This window comes from Molothrus aeneus, chromosome 16 (assembly GCF_037042795.1).
Source record: "Molothrus aeneus isolate 106 chromosome 16, BPBGC_Maene_1.0, whole genome shotgun sequence".
Lineage (NCBI taxonomy): Eukaryota > Metazoa > Chordata > Aves > Passeriformes > Icteridae > Molothrus > Molothrus aeneus.
In genome coordinates this window covers 6303702-6325528 of record NC_089661.1, presented here as the reverse complement: position 1 = coordinate 6325528, position 21827 = coordinate 6303702, and the positions used below count along the sequence as shown (strand labels likewise).

Sequence of the window (21827 nt, the reverse complement as noted above, 5' to 3'; positions counted from 1 at the left end):
AAAAGCTCTTACAGAAAACTTTTAGCCCTTTGTATGCACAGCTGGCAGCCCAAGATAAGCATTAGGCTGGAGATGGTGAATGCAGCACCCCCCGCTTCACAGGAAGAACTGTTCCCAACAGCAGGCAGCACTTCTGGGATGATATCCAGCTTTACTAAACAAAAAACCAAGCAGTCGTGAATCCACCTTGTTCCCACGAAATACATTTAGTTCAAGTTAGAGGACGTGTCCCTTTATACACCTGTACCACACTCTGGGTTACTCTCTTTGCCACAAATATGACAAACTGTCCTGGACACCTTTTTTAGGTGACCCTGCTTTGAGCAGGGGGGTTAGACTGGATGATCTACTGAAGTTCCTTACAACCTCAATTATTCCATCATAAACTTTTCTGAAATATTTTTAAAAAAATGTTGACTTTGATGGCCTTTTAGAGCCTGCTCACTCTGTCTGCCAAGTATGCAAAGAAACTTAACTATAATGTTACTTTTTTTCTGTTTCAGCAAAGAAATAACAGCTTTACATGTATCCTCATTTACCTCTTGGCCATGGCATTTAAAACATTAAATAACAGAATGCTGTTACCACCTGAAACCAAGCACTGAGGCTGTTAATTTGAGCTGCCAGTGACTTCACACAGTGAGCTGCTGAACAAGACTGAAAACACCTCCAGCCTCACAGGCAGTCTAAGTGAGACAGTTATCACAAAATATGTAATTGCTTCAAAACTACTGACAGTAGAAAACACTGCAAAGTAATAGCAGCTGTAATTCTGGTGACAGCATATCCAGCAGTATGGAATGAACCTTTTGTGGAATTACCTGACTCTCTGTTCATACATTTATATATATTAATATATACTGGTGACAACCTTGTAACTACACCTAAAGGTTCACATTTAACATATGTGCTTCAAAATATTAAAAATGCTTCTTTACATGAAACTTGAATCTCCCTCATCAAGCTCACATAAAACATCATCATTACATTCAGGCAAAAGGAAAAAAAGAGCTATTTTGATACAGTTTTGTGGGATTTTTCCAAATCAAAACAGTAGCTGAAACTATTACTGGATCAGCTTGACCTCTACTGCCCTCTTAAAAGGATTTGTATACAAACAAGCATAAACACTGAAGGCATCTTAATGTTCCCAAGAATTTTAAAAGCCTTGTATTAATAGAGATTGAGGAAAATTTGTTAAATCAACCACACCTCCAAAGTGATATTTAAAAAAGACACACAAATGTAATTTTTTGGGTCATGCTTTGCCCACTGCACAGCTTCCTCCCAAGGTATGGCACCTATGCAATCATATGCATCCTGTGTGCTTTGTGCCAAAATGCTGATATTCTCCTGGATATTCTCCTGTCTCTCTTGTTTGGGCAAAGATTCCAACTGCAAAGTACATTTTTATGCTGCAACACACAGTGGAACCTCAACACTGTGCTACTTCAATTCAGGTAGTTTAAGTAAGAACAGCAGTAACAAGCAGTTTAGGAGGAAAAAAAGTCAGTAATTTTTGTATCAGACTATTTAGGAAATTGAGGGGCTACTTACTCAAATCCAGAACATCATCTGCCTTGATCAGATCTCCCTCCCTTGTGAGTGGTAACTGAGTTTCCAGCTCACCTTGCAGGTGCAGGGACAGTGAACGGAGCATAAAGAAAACTCTGATTGCCTTGAGAAATTAAAGAAAAGATTATCAGAATATTTTTACACCCAGTACTACATATTTAACAGAATCTTACAAACATATACTTTGGCTTTTATAACTCCCAAGTTTGCTGTCCAGTAGTAAATCTTTTTAATATATTTAAAATTGAAATTAAAATTTTAATAGCTTTTACATTGGAAAAGTAGAATGTAATTTCCAACTTAGTTAAAAAGGAGACATGAAAGAGGCTGAAACATGCCATTTATTTTCAGTGAAGTAGAAGCAGCAGAGCCTTTGTCTCATTGGCACACTTAGATTGTGACTGATAGGGAAGCAATTACAGGAGCTGTTTAAGCAAAAACAATCTTGGAATATTTTTATTTAATCATTATTTAAGACTGATTGTATTTGAAATACTTCTATGCTACAGACATCTGCACAACCAACCTTCAGAGACTTTCACATTTGGAACTTAAAACAGTAATAACTTTTCTGGCCAAGTCTAGCTAACATGTTTACAAGTTAGGAGAGAAACAGAGGGGATTTCTGCATTTTAATTTGCTGTTCTCACTAAAACTAGCCACATGTAACTTTCTCAGAGCACTTAATTTATATTCTCAGAAGGTCTTCATCAGGGCAAAGCATTCTGAAAGCTGCAACAGCCCCAAGAAACTTTCAACAGCTGCTCTGTGAAATGAATATGCTAGTTTTGATTTACAAGTTCACGACATATGGTATGCAAAGACCCAAAGTGTCAAAGAACAATCATTTTATTAGCCACATTTTGAAAGGCCCCATTTATAATCGTCTTTCCCTACAAGAACTGCATTTTCAGTACAGCAAATGAAAAATCATTTTTTATTACTTCCGGTGTTCTGCTTTTTAAGAGTTTCCTACACAGTGATTCTGTGGTGTACTGCAAATTAACTGCTGCTTTACAGTAACAGCATTGAATTCATGAACAGCTGCAGTGCCCAGAAACTCCCAGATTGCAGGAAGTACTAGGGAAAACAAATCTAAAGTGCTTTAGGGAAAACTCTTCACTCCTCTATTTTTAAAATCAACAGAACAGTGGCTCCTGTGAAGTAGAACTGTGAGTGTTTGAGCTCTCTACTGGCAGTGCTTCCAGGAATTTCTGGCAGAACAGGGATGAAGAGAGGGAAGCCATGTATCAGGTTCTTCCATGAAATGACCCCAAAGCAATGGCTTTGGGACGCAGTTGAAATTTAACAGGGCAATATCATTATGTGGAGCAAAGGACATCAAGGCTATCTAACAAAAATATGATGATAATACTATTTAATTCATGAGAACAGAGTCACTTTAGAATGTCAGATGATCACTCCCATTTAGGCAGACTGCACTCTAATGTATTGTGGATTTACTGAAATTATACAGGATTACTATAAAGCAGTTCCCCTACCGAGTGCTTCAAGAAGAATTCACAATATTTCGTTTAATATTTGCAAAATTCAATCAAGAACAAGAAAATGTTGCCATTTTTGGTAACCAAATATTAAACCCAACAAGGTTTTTGTTTGGGTTTGTTCTTTTTAATTTGGAGGGCAACCATCACTCAGCTTTCACTTATCTGCCCCCTCAAACCTCTTCCACCTAGGCTGCATTGATTTTTATCACATTCATTTCCTATAAAACTAATGACACTCATCTCCAAACATGTATTCACATTTAGTGCAGAATAAAGTACGGGAGTAGAAAATAAAATTAGAACTTTAACCTTTGCAAAAAAAATAAAATGAACAAGAACATCAGATGAAATGGAAACTGTGCTGTGCTTCCTATAATACTGACAGCCCACTGTTGGTTACCAATCTCAATATATTGTGCCTAACATATTTTATCAGATCTCAACAAAACAATAGAAAAGTTCTGTGGCCTAGAATTTTTTTGGCTGATTTTTGGTTTTTTGGTTAACTTGGAATAAATATGGATTTCTACCTACATTAAAGTAATATTCACTATGATGCTGATTTCCTCATCTATATACATGTTCTATGTGCAAAGAAACAGCAATTTGCAGGGAAACCTACCACTATCTTACTATATACCCAAGAAAAAGTGTTCTTAGTGATTCAAAAACTTCTCACAAAGTGAGATTTTTGAGGGCTTCTCCTAAAGTTGTTAAAGAGGAGAAGAGCTGCCACTTAGAGGGACTTTCCATAGCAAGGAAGATCCTAACAGCTAAGAACTCATAATATAATCAAAGTTCACTTGCTAGTGAAATAAAACTTAAGAACTTTTTTTAATTGTGTCAGAGCATGCTCAGAATCACATCTTTTTCCATTTGAAACCATCCTTAGAACCTCAGCAGGTTGAGTGGCAGCAGCAATGTCACAAGGTGTACCTGAGTCCAGCATTTTGTCATGGCACGTCAGCCAGGGCAAGGCAGCAGCCCAGGAAATGAGGAGATACCAAACCCTGAGTGCAATGTGACTGGGGAAGGAGCACCAACAAGGAATCATTCTGGGAATTCCTGATCATGATAGAGACCCTGTCATCCCAAAGGATCTACAGGAATATTTGTATTGATTTTTTTATTTCCACCAAGAGAAGTTAAGCTACTCCTTTGTTTAGCACATGAAAATCCTGGAACAGTCATTTCCCACTAATGTGCATTTCTAAGTATCTTTCTGTTGAATGCTTCAGAGAATTTCAGGAAGCATTCCTGCTTTCTAAGAATAACACTTTTCAAAATAATTCACTGTATTCTATCCAACAACTTGCTGTGATGACAAAAGCTGCATGGCTTACAAGCAATGAAAACAAACATTCTCAGAAGATTGCTGGAAATATGTTACTGCACAAAATCATTATTTGAGAAGTGCTGTTCTCTAAGTTTCTTTGCATTTATATAATTGTATTATCTAAGGATATTCAAGTACCCTTGAAGCAAAAAACCACATCTCAGATTTACTGACAGTGCAAGGCTTCCAGGACACACCCAGATAAGGGCCAAGAACTGATTAACCAAGAATGGAAAGGAGGGTGTTGTCATTTAGGTCAGTATCATCTCTACAGATTGTGCCAGTCACAAAAATAGATACTTTGCTGGTTCTCTCTTCATTATAAAATCTCTATCACAAATTACCTTGGCAAGATGAACTCCCAAGTAAAATTAAATTTTTTGCCATGTCTAGAAATATGAGCAATATAAAGCCAGCCAGTCTTCCATGGAGATTCTTACTACAGGAATATAATTGAGATAGCAGATCACAACAGAAGCTGACAATATATTGAGTGTCATCAAAATGCCTTTGTATGTAGCTTTCTGTATGGTCTGAAAATTTAAACCCCAGTGCAAGAACATGTTGTGTTGACTAGACACAAGAAATCAGAAAAAAAGCTTCTCCACTGGGGCAGGTAATTATTATATATACTCTACACAGATCTGTCTTCAGCAAGCTTTTATGATTTTATGGATGAAGCTTCCAATCAAGCAGTTTTCAAAGAAAAGTATTTGTATTCCTGGAATTGCTCAATGATTTTGGCATCACTTTGTCAGGAGCAGATGGAAGGAAAACAGTCTTACTCACTCTTCGTGTTCTTTCTACATCTCCGCAAGGCAACCTCTTCACAAAATCAATCCCGGTCAGAGGTGTCCCCGTTGGGGGCAGCAAGATTGAGGCGTCCATCATCAAGTATTCTACATTCATAGGTTTCATCTACAGAAAAATTTCAGCACTGGTTAGTGTACAGAACAACAAGCATTTGCCTCTAGTTTCAAATACAACTCATTGTCGTGCATTTAAAAATTCTGAGAATTTTTAATACAGTGTCTCATTTAAGGGGTTTACATGCAATTTTTCATTTAACTATATGCAACCTCTCATTGTTCCCAGACACACTGCCAAAGTTTTCATACAAATAAAACACAGGAAAAACTCCAGAAGATTACAGAAAAGATATTTCCCAAATACTAAAACCCAAATTCTGCCAGGTTTGCTTTCAAGTTCTTACTTAAATTTGTTGTTACTTCAGTCACAAGGAAGTTTCTCATAACTTTTTCTCTCCAAAAGGAACTTTCTCCAAAGAGAGAACATGCTGAGCTTCAGACATGTATAGGAAGATTTTCATATTGTTAAGGGAAAAAAAATAAATCCAGTGTCCCATTTAGGGACACTGAATGTTGGCTGAAGCTATTTTTTTATACTCAATTTTATAAGTAATGGAATTTTATTAAATAAAGAGCTGTGAAGTTTCACATAAATAATTTATGTAAGTACAGACACAACTTCTCAGAGACAAAAATACCACCTATATTTTGTTATCCTACTGCCAGCAATAAAGACCCCAGTGTGCTCAGCAGCTATCAGCACTTTTTCTTATTCCTGAGCTGTATCTGGGTTTGAGGATTTGCCAGGGCAGAAGAGATCTCACTTACTGTCATAGTCCTGTATTCATCTTCAAACATATCCAGAAAGATTTCTTCTCCCTTCCAAAAGAAAGAACATGGACATGCCATGAGCCTTGCTGTCTGGGGCTCTGTCAGGTTTGTTCTGTACAGGTCTGTGAAGGGAGGCCAGGGCTGCAGGGCACTGCTGAGCCCTTCAGCAGCACTGCTCACACCTCTGGGAAAACACAGTTAGCAAAGGGAGAGATTTCTCTGCAGCCCCTGCAGGACCATGGTGGAGCAGGTACCAACACTACAGCAGGCAGATGTGCTCTGAGGGACCCACACTAGGGCAGGGAGGAACAACAGAGAGAACCTGTTCTGGACTGACATCAAACCCCTACTTGCCATTGCCCCTGCACCACTCACAGGAGGAGAAGGCTGAAGAGCCAGGAATGAAGCTGAGCCTGGGAAAAGGGAGAGCTGGGGGACGGCAGTGTTTTAATTTGTCTTTGTTTCTCACTATCTAAATTTATTTTTCTTGGTAATAGATTAATTTCTGTGAAGTTGAGACTGTTTTGCCCAAGACTGTAATTGGCAAGTGACCTCCCTGTTCTTTATCTTGACATGGTATTCTATTCTCCCTCCATCCTGTTGAGGGAGGGCAGTGAGAGAGCAGCTGAGTGGACCTCTAGCAGGCAGCCAAGGTCAACCCACCACAAGTTACTGATTTTTTGTAAGCCACATTGAGCAAACATCCTTCAAGAGAATTCTAAGAAAAACAGGAAGATATTTCAGACACTTGAGATCTGTCACAGATTTATTGCTCTTTATATAGAAGTTAATGCCTAGGGCTAAAAAATTTAATTTCTTTCATTGTTTACAACACACATGCAAAAGTAAAAAGCTGCAAAGGTTTCCAATAAGAAAAAAAAAATAGACAAAACTTTAGATCTTCATTTCAGATATGATACAAACAAAAAGCAATGTCAAAATCAAACATATTCCACATTAGTGTCAATGATAAACTTGATCTCCAGGACAAACCCTGTGAGTATTCCAACAGCCCTTTGTGACATCAGTCAGGGTGGTTGGTATGGGAAGGGTGGAAAGGGGAGGAATTCTCCAAGAAAACACTTCCTTCTCTAGCACACATTTGGAGTTCCCAGCTTAAAAAAGGTGCTTCTTTGGTCACTATGTAAAGACTGGGCTGCAGACATTCCTCATATGTACAGGACCTTTTTTCTTACAGCACTTGCATATTTACCTTATAGAAACGGCGAAGGAGATGAACACTTTCCTCCCTTGCACCCTAGGAAAGAGAAAATGCATTTCAGGGAATACACTTACTTATTAGTCACATAAAAAAACCACCCAAACACTCATACAGAATAGACTGTCTAATAATCCATGGCCTTAATCCCAGAATTTGATAAAATACAGTTCTTGCACCTATGAAAATGCAGCTTATTTGAGTTTATTATTTATTATTTCAAAAGCACTTTTCTTTACATTATTGAGATGGATAACATACAAGTATCAGAGAGACAATGAAACAAAAAACTGCTGGAGAACTTACAAATTAAAATAGCAGAGATGAGAACAGAGCACAGGTTATGATGTTCACAGCACAGAGCTACCAATGCAAAGATGTTCTAGAAGCTCAAATGTCACATTAAGGCTTATTGCAACCAGAAATGAAACAAATTTATTCAACTATACTCCAAGAGTGAGACACCAGTAATGCAGTGACTGGGAATTTGAAAGAAAATACTCACCTCAAGACAATCAAGGTGAACACTTTTTATGATCCTGCCATTTTTGGAAAACACAAGCTGCTTCAGCAATAGGCAGCCAAGTTCTAAAGTTGCCAAACGAATTTTTCCATCTGTGAAAAGAAAATTTCAATATACAAAATAGTAGCAGTTTAGTTAGAGCTCTTGTGATCATCCCATGTTCTTAAATGTTTCTACTCTTCCTGCAATTGTCAAACTTTGCTCCTTTGAGTGCTGGTGCTGCCTTACTATGCTGATGGCTATAAAGAAAAAACTAGAAGAGTAATTTAAAGCAGAAGATAAATTTAAAGCAGAACCATTTAGTAAGAAGGCAAAGATTAATACTATTGAACAGGAAGCCCAAACATTGGGTTTTGCTGCCTTTATCAATCTGCAGCACAGGCTGAATTACTCTAGAATTACAAAAGGATCCCACACATTTGGGATGGATGAAGTTACAAGGTGAAAGGAAGCTTTGTATTTAGTACACTAATAAGGCACAGCTTTCCCTTGAAGGGAGACAAGGAGATGTTCTACACAGCATGCAGCAAGTTGAATAAAAACTCCCTCATTTCCATCCTTCCCCAGCACTTCCCTCCCCAGACATGCCTTTATTTAAATAAATACATATCCTCACTTGCACTCCTTCCTGCTGCTGCAGGTACAAACTCTTCATATATAAACATGTTTTTCATCTCTGACACATCAGCACAAGTTAATATGCTGTAGAGCAGTTTTGCAAGTCAAACAAACAGATTTTTATTCTACAGACATTCAAAAATTTTATAATGTCTCAGTTTCTGGGGAAATCCAATTCTGCCCATTTACAGTTTTAAGGGGGCAAGGAGGAGAGGTGTGGCTTGAACAAAAATCATCTTCATGGAATAGGTCATGGAACACTGTAACCCTCATTTCACAAAAAAAAAAAAAAAAAAAAAAAAAAAAAAAAAAAAAGGAAGAAAAACCCCCACAATTTCTGCAGAACAGTTCTGAACTGAAAATACAACCTCAAAGAAAAAAAAAAGTATGGGAAAATTTGCTACCACCTAGAGCTGACAGATAAAGGACTGCTATGAGCAAAGCGCACCACAGCTCTCAAGATTATTCCACAACTGAAATAATTTCTACAAGCAAAGGTGAGACAGATCATATTTTCAGGAAGAAATCAAGAAATGTAAAACCCCTTAAAATCTCAATTTTTGTTTGTTCAGAAGTGCACAAAGTAGGAATTCAGACAACAGATCCTTGTATAGTTCTGAGTATAAAAACAACTACTCAGCACAAATCCAGAGTTTTTGGCTCCTCACTAACCAAGGAAAAGTCAAAAAAGTCAATAGTTGTCTTTCACAAACCATATCTACATACTGTTCATCAAAGAGCATGCTGAACAGTCACTTTCTCCACAAAGACAAGAGGCTAAGTAGCTTTTTTCAAAAATTTCACCTTGGAAGGAAAAACAAGGCCTGGGAAAGCAATACCTGGTTGTGCAGCATAATTCATTATCCTGATAAGCCCTTCTGCAAGGACATGATTATACGAATTTCTCTCTTCAGCATTTTGAGCTGGAAGTTGAATTCTCTCCAATTTGACTGAGTCAAGTCCTTTCATGGGGGTGAAAGAAAAAAATGACAATTAGAAAACAGGAGCATGCTCTGAGGCAAGCATTTAATAGACCACAGCAGTTTTCTCAGAAGAGAACAATTAGCAATAGGAAACTGGGCAAGATAGTTTTGACTTTGCATTACAAGGAAAAGGAGGAACAACAAAGACCAAACACACTGATGAATCCCTGAAAATTCTCAGCCTTAATGGAGCCTACTGGGTGGCAACACTCAAATCTCAAAGTGGTTGGTGAAATGTGAATGATTTTGCTGTTTTGAAATTCTCAGATTATATGTTTGCATCTAAATCAAATCAAAGTCAAGCCATATATCTAGAGAGCATAATGGCTAAAGGGGAGAAGATCAAAATCTGATTTTAAATTCTGCTTTGGTAGTTAAGTAATCTGTTCATATATGTTTAAACTAAAAAGGAATTTTATTTTGTAGTAGCCCTATTTAGTATCCTCCCCAACACAAATAAAATTTTCACTGACTTGTTATATAAGGAAACTAGTCCCATCTTTCTTTAACATATTCCTCTAAAATATCAAAGTTCTTTCTCAGGAAAGGCTGGTTTCCTGGGAGACCTCTTAGAACAATACACAATTATGGATTGTGGGGATTTCCTGTCCCATTCTAAAGAACAGCAATAAACAACCCCATAAAGCAGAAGATGACTCTACTGAGGTTCTTCCAATCCTGGCCTTGCAGTTACCTCCACATAACAGCATTTACCTTTGTTGTGTGACATTGCATATAAAAGACAGAGCACAAAGAGGGCATAGTAATCATCCTCAGGACAGTCCAGTGCATTGTAGACCATATCAAGAAAAGGCCTGTGGAAAGGAGGAATTTAGAAACAGTTAAAAAAAAATCTATAGAACAATGGGTAACTATCTTATTGTACATGTAGCTAATGGAAGAGGCAAATTCACAGTAATGCACATTTTCAGGCATTATAATAAAAGAGTTCTGTTACAGAGTTTCTGTTGCAGAGTACTCAGATTACAGCCATGCTTTGTATTTACATACTGACAATAATTCTGAGTTTTAACCGGATTCATTACATAATATTTTCCCAAGAACTGCTTGTTCAAACAGTTACTGGGTTGTTTGTAGCCTGTTTAGTAAGTACACAGAATCATTGCAGAGCTTGCTTTAAGTGCATACCTAAGTAAATTTAAGGAGCTGCTATCACTGTTGTATAAAACAGACTCCTTTAAAACTCATGTGCTAAACAGAACTGAAAAGCTCTTACTATTACAAGTAAGCATTTTTACCAGAAGTTTGGAGGAAGCCAGGTTTTTCTCAAACGAGTTTCACTGTCCAACAGTTATAGGAAGGAAATATTAACTAGGAGGGAATATCTGAAGAGAAAAAAAAAGCTTTGGATTGTAGATGGGTTTTGTTTTCCTGAGTTTAAACACTCGTGACCTATGACATATATACAGGAAGTTACAAACAGTCCTAAGTTCACCTTTTCTTTACTTGTACCTTGGAAAGACAACAAAAGTCAGTGTAATCCAGAAGGCATTTGGACAGATCAGATATGGCTGAGATTACCCTGACGGCAAGGCAGCTTCACTTCTGGCTGTGGCATGGCTTGCATCCAGTCAGTAGTTCATGTTCAGAGCACATGCAAAAACTAAATATATTTTCACCACTGGCCCAGCTAAACAAGTGATGTGTCAGGGTAGTGTCACAGTCACCAGGAGATGACAGTGTGGAAGCCCGAGTGGAAAGGGTTTATTCTTATCTGTTAAACTATACTTTAACAGTGAAAGGAAAAATATCCTTACATGATCTAAATTACATTCAAAAAAAAATACATGAAAAGAACAGTAAACAACCTAAACCCTAAACTATAGAAGTATTATTTAATATAATTTCATTAAAGCCAAAGTTTTACCAGGTCGAAGCTGCTGAGGTAGCAGTAGTTGTTCCATTAACACCAATATTACACAGTATTAAATGACTTCTGTGGTGCCTAATGCATTTTTCATTGTTTTCCCCCACATACTAATTAGATTAATGAAATTATGAAAAAAAATCATTACAGAGCAGCAAAAGATACTATTTTCATTCCAGATGCTTCTTCACAGCATCTTATCGGCATTTTCTGTCTCAGCCACAAAATCTGAGGCTGAAACAGCTTCCAAGAATCGCCCTCAACACAACAGACCCATAAAACTTCAGCCTAAGAAAATAGCAACAGAAGCCACAACATAGCATGAGGATTTGACATACTTTGGAAAAAAGCTTTGCTGTGCAGCATTTCATAAAATGAAGCTAATTTAAAACATGTCTTAAAGCTTAAACTTTCCAGTAGTGAGGCCTATCAAAATAAAATAACACCTAAAATACTTAAGCTTTTTCTTTTTTTTTTCACAGTAGGAAAAGGGCTAAGGGAAATTAAAAGCTTGACTGAGCTTTTACAGCTGCAGTTTTTAAACTGCCATCTGTGTTGTTTTCCATTTATTTTTCAACAAGTATTGGACTGTTTAAAAAAAACCAACAGTTTTCATAGTAAAGGCTATATGGTAAGTATAGAAATATTTCTATATAGAAATATAGAAATACATTTTCAAATGTATTTCTTAACTCTGTAAGCCTTTGCTTCCTTTACTTCTTTTACTAAGGGCTTTGATAGAAGCAGCAGATCAAATGCCATACAAGTGTTCCTCAAATTATTTATCCTTCTGGAGTATGTCCACAACTGAAAACTGCAACCCACTAGGAACCACTGTCACCACAGGCATTAATGACTATTGCAGGTGTGGAAGCTTCAGTTCCAGTATGGCCCAGAGGTCCCTGCATTTTCCATTCCCACATGGTGCCTTATTCACAAGAGTAGGACAGAAACTACACATACTGAAGCAAGCCTCTTGAGGAATTTAGTTGCTGTTTCAAATATACTTGGCATAATATAATACATTTTAAGCTGTAGCAGCTTATCTTCACTGACATTTCAAAAAAAAAAAAACAAAACACATATAAAACAAAGGCCAGAATTGCCCTATACAAGGTATATCTTTATTTTAAAACTATTTTTAGCTCTGCACATTCCTTGATGTTGCTTATTTTTAGAAAAGATGCAGAATTCTGTGAGACCACATCTGCAGATCAAGAGAGGCCTGAACTGCAGACACTTGCCAAATGCACTGGCAACTCACTTCTAAGCATTCTGCACTTCTCAAGAGCCGAGCATCCCAGACACTTTAGTATTCCATGCACTCACTGCCAATTTCTTTCTAAAAGCCATTTGGCACATATTTTAGTCAAATTATCAATAATCTAGAACAGTGTGTTTTAAAGCCAGGTGAAGTCAAGGTTCAATTTCACTTTTACAATGAAATTAAATGTTATCTTTATTAATGAATGTAATCTAAACTACAAAGCTATAATGGAGACAGAATGAAATTCTGGGAATACCAGGCAGCATTTCCCAAGTTTAAAAATAAATTTTAAATCCTATCAAACATGTGCATTTCCCCAGTGGACACATTTGCAATTACTTTTGTGTCAGGCACATTGGGTTTCTTAACATTCTATTAACAGGAATGCAAAATCCCTAGGGAGAAGGTGTCTTAGGGGTATTCATTATATCCAAGCTTAAATTTTGAAGTCGGGGCAGTTTCTGCTCCCAGAAACACTTATAAACTGTATTTCCAGTAGAAGTTTCCAGTAACCCTAAAACACAATAATGGACCCTGGAAACAGTAAAAGGTTACAAGGGTTTGCCTATAACTACTGTTACTAAAATTCTGCCAAACTCATCCCTGAACTGAAGAATTTTTCCTTGTTTCCTTATAGGTGCATACAAAAATAGACAAATGCAACTATAAATGTAATTAATAAAACTTCCATCTTAATTTAGAGGTTTAGAAAATTACAGAATGGAAATAGTTATATTCTATTTTTGTCATGTTAATATTCTGTAATTTAACTTTACCAACTTAATGCATCACAACTGTCTAAAGGAAAGCACAAACTAAAAAGGAACAGGATCATTTCCAAAACCAAGCAGTAGAGAGACTACACTTTTATTGATTTATTCACTTGTGATCCAGAAAAAACCCTGTAATTTTAACTTGAAGCAGATTTGAAACATCCCTTGAAGAAAAGCAAAAGATTCAAGGGGAGGATAGGTAAGGAAACAATTCAGCAACATCTTTTACAGTTCCTTTATACCTGTTCCAGTTTGTCATGTCACTCCCAGAAGCAGCTGCACTCTTTTCTTCATCTGTTGTATTCTGTTCTGTCACAGCAGAGATAGACAGCTCTGACAGCTTACACCTCTCCATGATTACCATCTCTATTTCTAAAAAAACAAAACATACCACCAAAATTTGGTATTTGCAACGAGATTATCACAAGCTCTTCTCTATTTTCTGTTTGGTATCTCATGCATCTCATGCATCTATATGCAAGAGGTATAACCATTACTTCAGAAAGGTTAATGAGCAGATGAGGGCAAATTTTGTTCCCAAATTTTGTTCCAGTAAATGTAAGAATCTGGCTTACATTTCTTTAAGGAATGTAACACAATAAAAAATGTATACATACACATAAAATACCTAAATAAAATATACATATCATTTTGGCAAATAAGCCACAGTCAGCTCCCTTCCCACACAAACCACAGGAAGAAAAGCCATAGAACCTCTTTCTGAAAAAAAGATTTGTGAAAAAGCTGGTGAGACTGGGGCATGGGTGGACATCAAGTTTCACTGAGGGTGTAAACAGCCTCCACAACTGCAGCAAGCAGGACACCTGGTCCCCAGTGCTTCTCACCTACTGAGTTTCAGTAGAACAAACAATTCTTGCCTTCCCTTAGGAATTTGGACAAAGATTACAACTAAATGCACCAGTTCAAACAGTAGATTATTTCATATTTTCTTCAAATCATGGAGGAAAATACACCATCAGTTATTTGACACTATTTAAGGAAAGCCTCCTCAAAAAGACAGTTTACCTAAATCTAAACTCAGTCATTTTTGGACAGGACTGTCAAAGCATAACACTCTTTCTTTCAATTGCTTGCAGGCAATCCTGCCACATTTTTCTCATTTTATGTTTAATTCTCAATTTACGTTTAATGTAAGTACTAGGACTTATTATTCTTCTAAAAGTTAGCAACCATAAAATAAACAGTTATAATATGCTATAAGACCACTCATGCTATAAAAGCAGTTCTTAGGTTTGTGCTATAACAAAAACGCAGAAAAAAGTCCAAGTAAAAAAAAATCCAAGAGTCAAAGATATTTTCAGTTTTGAACTATTTAATATCATCTTCCATCATGTGCTGTCACTTCTAGCCCACCAGTTAAATTTTATCATTGAAACAGACATAAAATGCTGCTGATTATCTTGCAAAGGTGAAGTGGCTACAGCTCTCCCTTACCACAAAAGGACAAGTTACAAAGCTGTCAAGCTTGCTTATCAAGCCATGAACACTGAGGTGCAAGGCAGGCATTGTGATAAGGGCCAAGGCCCACAGGCAGATATGAACACACTTCCATAGCTTTAATGAGATTAGAAGTACATGTTCTCACAGCTTGACTTAACGTGAGAAAAAAATCCAGCCAAAGCCTTAAACAAATGTCATAGTCCTGTGCTCACCTAGTGCAGCAAAGGAACAAATCATGTAACTAATCACAACCAGGTCCATCAGTAAACAGAAGTACCTAAATTGTAAGCACCCTTTTCTTGCTGGAATACTCACCCTCATTTTCAGTGCTTGTTCTTACACCCTTTGAACTTGCTTCTGTACCTCTGCTTTTATCAAGGTCATCTTGGTTATCTTCAGATCCTCTCTCCTCTTCATCTTCTTCACCAACATTTTTATAGTTGGGTCTTTTCTGCATCCTCTTCTTCCCTTTCTGTTTGTTAATTTCAAGAGACCTCTCAAGTGTTTCTGTGGGTTTTATGAAACATCTGATACTCGACTTCGCCTGTAAATTTGAACAGTGTACACTGAGTTACAGCACAGAATTTTAAACTGTAATTGATAAAGAAACTTCAGTTCATATAAAATGTAAATCAGCACACTATCCACAAATCTCAAATCCATTTTAAAATACAAAAAATTAATACCAAATCATCAGTAGCACAACTATCCCCAAAGTAACATACCCCAAAGATCTATCATTAAAAAGTAGGCCTTCTTGAGACAAGACAATGCAGAACTACCTAGTTCATCACAGGTTTTAAATTGAAGGTGTGAGACATATTACACATAAAATTCAGACACCTTTTTACAAAAGGATAAAGGCAGCAAAATCCTACATGTATGTTGACAGCAGCTATTAATACAAATACACCCCTTTTAAAGGTGCAAGGATTTTTTTAAAGCAGCAAGGACAAAATCCAATGCTCTATGCTGTGAGATTTTTGGGTTAGTTGCATTTTTGGAGTCTTATGCTTCCTTCAATATCAAACTAACTCCTGTATCAACTAGGAAGAAAAGACAGTCATGAACCTTTTTGGGCCTCCAGACATTGACTTATCAAGTCTGGAAAACACAACTTCATTTATTAGACTTAATTTACTTGTGTTTTACACAAAGTTATCACAGGATAAGATGGCAAACCAACACCTCATTTTCTTAAGTATTAATTTATTTCAGAACAAGTAAATAAATTTAGATAAATTTCTCCCAGAAGAAATGAAGTATTTCCAATAATGTGTCCTAACACAGAACAATGGATTCTTATAGAAAGTGACCAAGATGCTACAAGAAGCTCTGCAAATAGAAGGAGCAACCAACAAATTTGGTTTTTAACAATTCTGCAGCTTGTTTCTGAGCTGTGCTATTTGAGCTCCCCTCTGCCTGCCAGCTGACCACCAGAGTACAAAATAAGCACTAATCAGCCAAACCTCTCTGGTACTGAGAAGTGAAACACATGGTTTGGAGCTTTCTGCCAGGCTTGCACTAAACAAGACAGTTACAGAAACCCCATTAACTTCCAGAGCTCAAAACCTCAAACAGATTCAGCTCTCACTGCCTAAAGGGTTAAAAACTTAAGGCAAGCAAGAGAAAGAAGACTAGAGTAAATACCAAACTGAGTCTTTGCCTTAGGTGACTCAGTACAATAAGCACTCAAGATGAGTGCATCAAAGAAACTCTGGGGAAAAAGTTTGAAAAAATCCTTCCCTTCACTTAGTTAGGAACATCTATACATAAGAGATTAGGAAAATATCAGGGAAAAAGCTGTCTACAAGTTAAAAGGCCAAAATGATTCTCTGAATCTGATATTTTGCAAATGCTTTATAGAAATATTGTGTAAGTGAATTTACACTTGGCACTGAAACAAACCACATAGCGGGAAGACTATTTTACAATACCAAAAAATCCCCATAAATACAAAATTCACTACACTTATATCTGCTGATAATCTCTTGGATGCATTTTTTGTGTGATCCAACTGCAACACAGGAAGGTTATAAAATGACCAGGTTACCTTTACTGATGGCTTCTGGCCAGAAAAGTCATAAGAAAAGGGAAGAGCACCTTAAGTCCTATTATTTAGGGGAAAAACAGAAAAGTAGCATGCAACTTGCATAACACATTTTCCCCTTTCTGCATTCACTTCTTACTTCTGCATTGCTTCCTAGAATCTTGTAACTACTTCTTTATGGAGAAAGCATGTACTTAACAAGCTTGCATTTCTCACGTGCTGTCAGCCACAAGAGCAAAGTACCACAAGACAGCAGCAGACAGTGATGTGCTTGTGAACACTGAGCCATAGTTTGCTCCAAGCAGGAATGCTGTAGAAAAAACCCTACACAAATATTCTGTTCTGCTAGAGGCAACAAGGCTGTATCATTAAAACATTCTAAAACTAGACATAAAATTATTTTAGATAGCATTTGGTTTATAAGTTGATTATACAGGTCGAGGTACTGCTAGTTTATCTTGAAAATGTCTTTCAACCACATTTTCAATAATGGTTTATCTTGTGCAATGTGTGATGGTAAAATAAGGCAATACCAGTAACACCTTTTACGGGAAGGAGAAAGTAGGTTAAAGAAGAAACATGCACTAGGTAGAAGTGGCCCACATGTGAATGATGCAGGAAAACAGATCTCACAGGATGTAAGGTAAACCTTAGTGTGATATCTGACAACTTTAAATACATTCTGCTGTCTATACATATTCAGCTCTCATTGTGACATAAGGGTTGGTATTTCTTCTGATGATACCTAAAATGAGAAATACAGGGAAAAAATATGGAATGATGTGGAGAACTTGTTCAATGCAGCCTGGGCAATCACTACTGCCCAGTGATGTCCAGCAGATCTCCATGGGTAGGTTATTGCCAATTCATAAGATATCACCAGTTACAACTGCTGGTCATTTTTTCCATAAATTGATTTACAGTAAATAGTATCACTTGTTCCTCTTGTGAGAGCTACCACTGCTCTTTGCCCTAACTAACTCAGGGTACTTTGCATTTATACACAGCAACTGTGATGTTTCTCAGCTTTTATTTTTGTGAAGTGTTCTTTACTCAGTGTCCCAGCAAGAGGACTCTGTGTGTAATGAACTCAGTCCTTACTCCATATCTCATTCCACCTTAATTTATCTTATTAGAAAGATGAACATAGATATGAGGTTCTACTTCTGGGTTTAGAAACTATGTGCTAGTTAGAAACTGACAGTTACATTTCAACTTAAACATATCAAGACATCTCAGTTACAACAGATGAGCAGTGATAGGTACAGAGCGAGGGTTTAGAAATAGCTGCAGTTCACCACAATACACAGATATCCCCACAACAACAAGCTTAGGACAGTATCAGAACAGTTATCAAGATAAATTAGAACACAAAGGAAGTAGTAAGTGATAAATTTGGGTCTGATTTAATAAACAAAATTTCTACATTCAGACTAAAAATAACTTTTAAGAATTGCTCATCACTTCTATTTAACAATTCTAAATTAACTTCTGAAGTAGCTTTCTGTATTCAACAGAAGTTTGCAATTTCTTTGCAACAGAAAACACCAGAGCAATAACCCTGCAAGGATCCTGATGTGCCTTCATTTGTACAGCTGACCTGAGCCCCCCTGCACTGAGCTGTATCAGCAGGGAAGCCCAAGCAGCAGTTCCCACACAGCCCTGCAGAGCAGCTCCCTCTGTGGCTCCCCTCCCTGGAAGCCATGGAGCTCTTCTGCTGGACACTGCAGCCCACTCCTGCACAGAACCAACTCCACCAGTGGGCTTCTGACAGTCTGGGCTTTCCCTTCCATGGTCTCACTGAACAATATGGTTGAAGTTACTACCAATTAAGGTTTCTCCCTTTACCCACTGCTCTGCACTCCCTGGAACACAGCTCCACCTCTGGCAGCTTCTCCAAGGGTCTGCTGGCAGAAGGCCAACACCCCTCCTGTTTAGTACCTGTTCAGGTACCACAGAACCCCCAGCTCCCATGTTAAGGGGACACATCTTTAAGGCCAGTAAGGAAGAGCAACCTAAATAGTATTACAAAATTAAGAGATGAACAGCAGTCTATAGGAAACCCCTAATACTCCTAACATAAGTGCAAGCACACAAACACATGCTATAGGTATTTTGTAACTGTACAGTAACCATGACAGGAAAAGAAAATCTCACTTCTGTAACAACTGGTACTCCACCCTCTTGCCACAAATTTCCTAGCAACAAAGCTTCTTCTGCACAAGTGACACACAACACTCAGTATGCACTTAGAAGAATGTCAGACATTTCCTAACATAAGTAAGAGATTGCTCTATCTAAAGCAATCAGCCAACTCTATCATTCTACCATAGTTTTTTCTAAAAGAAGGTTCGATTCTAAATACCAAGGTCAACAGAACAAAACACCAGAACCCAAAAGCTACCAGCTAAGATCAGTGCACACAGTTCCCAATGCCCAGTGGGAAGAAATCTGGAAAAGTTGATGTATCTGGGAGGAGTTGAAACATATCTCCCTCCTTGAAACTCCCAGAGATACTGCTAGGAAGGAGGTGAGTAAAAACCAATCTATTGCTTGTTATAAATTAAACATTCAGTCAGCAACTGCTGGCCAGTCAGCCAGTAGGGGACATATTCAATTTTTGGACAGAACTACAGTCAGAGGCCTGTTACAGTAAGGTCATGCCCCCCTACTCGTTACCATACCCAAAAAAGGCTTCTAAAAGGTAACAAGCATTACACAAACTGTGAAAGCCACAACAAAAGGGAAAATGTTAAAAACATGACAGCTAGAAAACCAGTAACAACAGCATCAGCATCTAGCAACATCTACCCATGGTTAAATGTGAAGGTAGAAGGCCAATGACAGAGTAACGCTCTCCCCTCTCTCTGTGACTGGTCTCTCTTCTCACATGCTCACCAATGCACAACTTCCAGAGATGATCAGTTTTACTGCTAAAACACTGGGAATATTCAGATGAAAATCTTAAGCCTGGTATTTTTTTAGGTCTCACATTTCTACTACAACTTGCACAAGGAAATTTCACAGGAAAGTTGTGCTGAATCATTTTTATTTCACTACCAAAGGACAGATAAAAAATGAACACAGAAGACTGGATTACAGAAGTGTCCCATCAAAATGATGGTCCAACAACAAAAAGTCTGCTGCTGCTCTCATGTCCTAAGCATAAACACCTTGGCTTACCAATTTCCAGATACCTGCTTTTATTTTTCAAAAATTTTCTTTTTCTTAAAAAAAAAATAAATTACAGTTGGCCACTTACTGAGTTTTTCTGTATATCTTGCTCAACCTTAGAAGAAAATACTGAGAGGTCCCCATTGAGTATAACCTCAGCCAAGGAGTTCACCAAAGGAGCATAATGTATAATCAGAAAAACCTATTGAAAGAAGAGCAGAAAAAACATCAGACATATTTATAGAATACATAGTTTCAAAATTTCACTAGCTGAACATACTTTAGACCTTGTTAAGTGCTATCTTTAGTTTACATCTAAGTACAACTGGTAACAGAGAGCTCATTAAATATACTTTAAAACAAAGGAGACAAGGGTATCTGACCTTTCTCTACCTTTGAAGCTACCTAGTTTTACTAATGCTTTATATTCTTTCCTCCTTCTGAGAAGTGTAAATTCTCTCTCTTCAACACCTTTGAAAGGAGAGTTGTGTGATATTCTAGCAAGAAACTCATCAAAACCATTCCAGAAATTTATTTTTTTTTTTAGAAACAACAAACTGATTATGGTACACAGCATCCCCAGACCTTCCTGTGTGTCAACAACTGGCCAGACTCCAGAAAGTTCTGTGCACACAATCACTGTGCAGTGATTCATGACTAAAGGCCATGCACTAGGCTGAGCTGGATCAGAAGCAGCTTTTCTGGCTCTGAAATTGCAGCAAATCAGTGTCAGCTACACAATGGCTACAGAACACAGGAGTAAGGACCATAATGCCTGGAGCATTGAAGCATTTGACCACAAGTGCTTTGGTGCTTTACCAGAATTCTGTGTTTACACTGACTACTCCATTTTGAGCCAAGGCTTACAAGTCTGGGCCAGCCAACAACTGGCTCCTGGACAGAACCAGCTCAGGTCCAGCTGCAATAGCCTTCTGTCAGCTTAGATCCATTCTCTTCACAAGAATATCAAGGCTGGATCCCTTATCAGTAGTTCTAGCTGTAAAATTCCCAAATAATGCCTAAGTCATTAAACCTAATCACTGCTTTGAAAATACTTAGCTAAATGTTCTCCACAGGTTTTCTGATAAAGTCAGAAGAATTCCAGACCTCCAAAAGGGAAGTGATTATTAGCATGTAGTGGAGATCTACATAAAACTTTAAAGTCACAACACACTTCAAAAGTGCTTTGAACAACCTCCAAATCACTCGAGCTTCTGCCAATTCACCAAGTGTTGTTTGACTGTCCACAGGCCTGCTCTGGTTCAAGAACAGCACAAGTTCCCTTTGTCACAGTGGCTGAGAAATCCCAGCAGTGCATTTCCAGGTGCTGGCATCAGTCTCTCAAGCACTTGTGTCTAATATAAGAGTAGTGCCTAGAGCATATGCCTGGTGTCAGGAACAGAAATAGTCAGCAAGGTCTGGCAGATCCCACCCCACCACAGACAAACTCCAGGTTAAAAGAGGTGGGAGAAGATGTTTTTCTGCCAGTCACAGAAACAGTCATTTCATTTTCTATATCACATCCCATTCTGCTACACAACATTTGTTCTCAGTTCTTTATGACTACTTCCACTTTCTTCTTTAAAGAGAATGAAGAACATAGATAAAAATCCTGAAGTGATACCTCGTCCATACTTCCACTGAAAGCAAAGACTTGAAAAGAGATCACAACTGTATGATGCAGATCCCTTTGGTTACAAGAAGCTGCTGCTCCCACAGTTTTATCTGTGGTAAATAACTCTCACACTATCACAATATTTTTAGTTTAAATTAATGACCATCAAATTATATTTTCCTAGGAAAAATACCCAA

General features: G+C 37.6%; 1 protein-coding gene across 2 annotated transcripts in view; it reads right to left on the bottom strand.

Annotated features, from left to right (window-relative positions):
- CLEC16A (C-type lectin domain containing 16A) overlaps nucleotides 1-21827 on the bottom strand; it is a 59986-nt gene that overhangs the window by 24617 nt on the left and 13542 nt on the right. For both annotated transcript variants that reach the window (XM_066560758.1, XM_066560757.1), the window contains exons 9-18: nucleotides 20104-20217; nucleotides 15107-15335; nucleotides 13573-13702; nucleotides 10117-10217; nucleotides 9259-9381; nucleotides 7784-7893; nucleotides 7273-7317; nucleotides 6057-6107; nucleotides 5209-5337; nucleotides 1558-1678 (exon numbers count right to left, since the gene is read on the bottom strand). In XM_066560758.1, coding sequence (XP_066416855.1) covers nucleotides 1558-1678; nucleotides 5209-5337; nucleotides 6057-6107; nucleotides 7273-7317; nucleotides 7784-7893; nucleotides 9259-9381; nucleotides 10117-10217; nucleotides 13573-13702; nucleotides 15107-15335; nucleotides 20104-20217 — 1153 coding nt within the window. The remainder of the gene's footprint in view (nucleotides 1-1557; nucleotides 1679-5208; nucleotides 5338-6056; nucleotides 6108-7272; nucleotides 7318-7783; nucleotides 7894-9258; nucleotides 9382-10116; nucleotides 10218-13572; nucleotides 13703-15106; nucleotides 15336-20103; nucleotides 20218-21827) is intronic.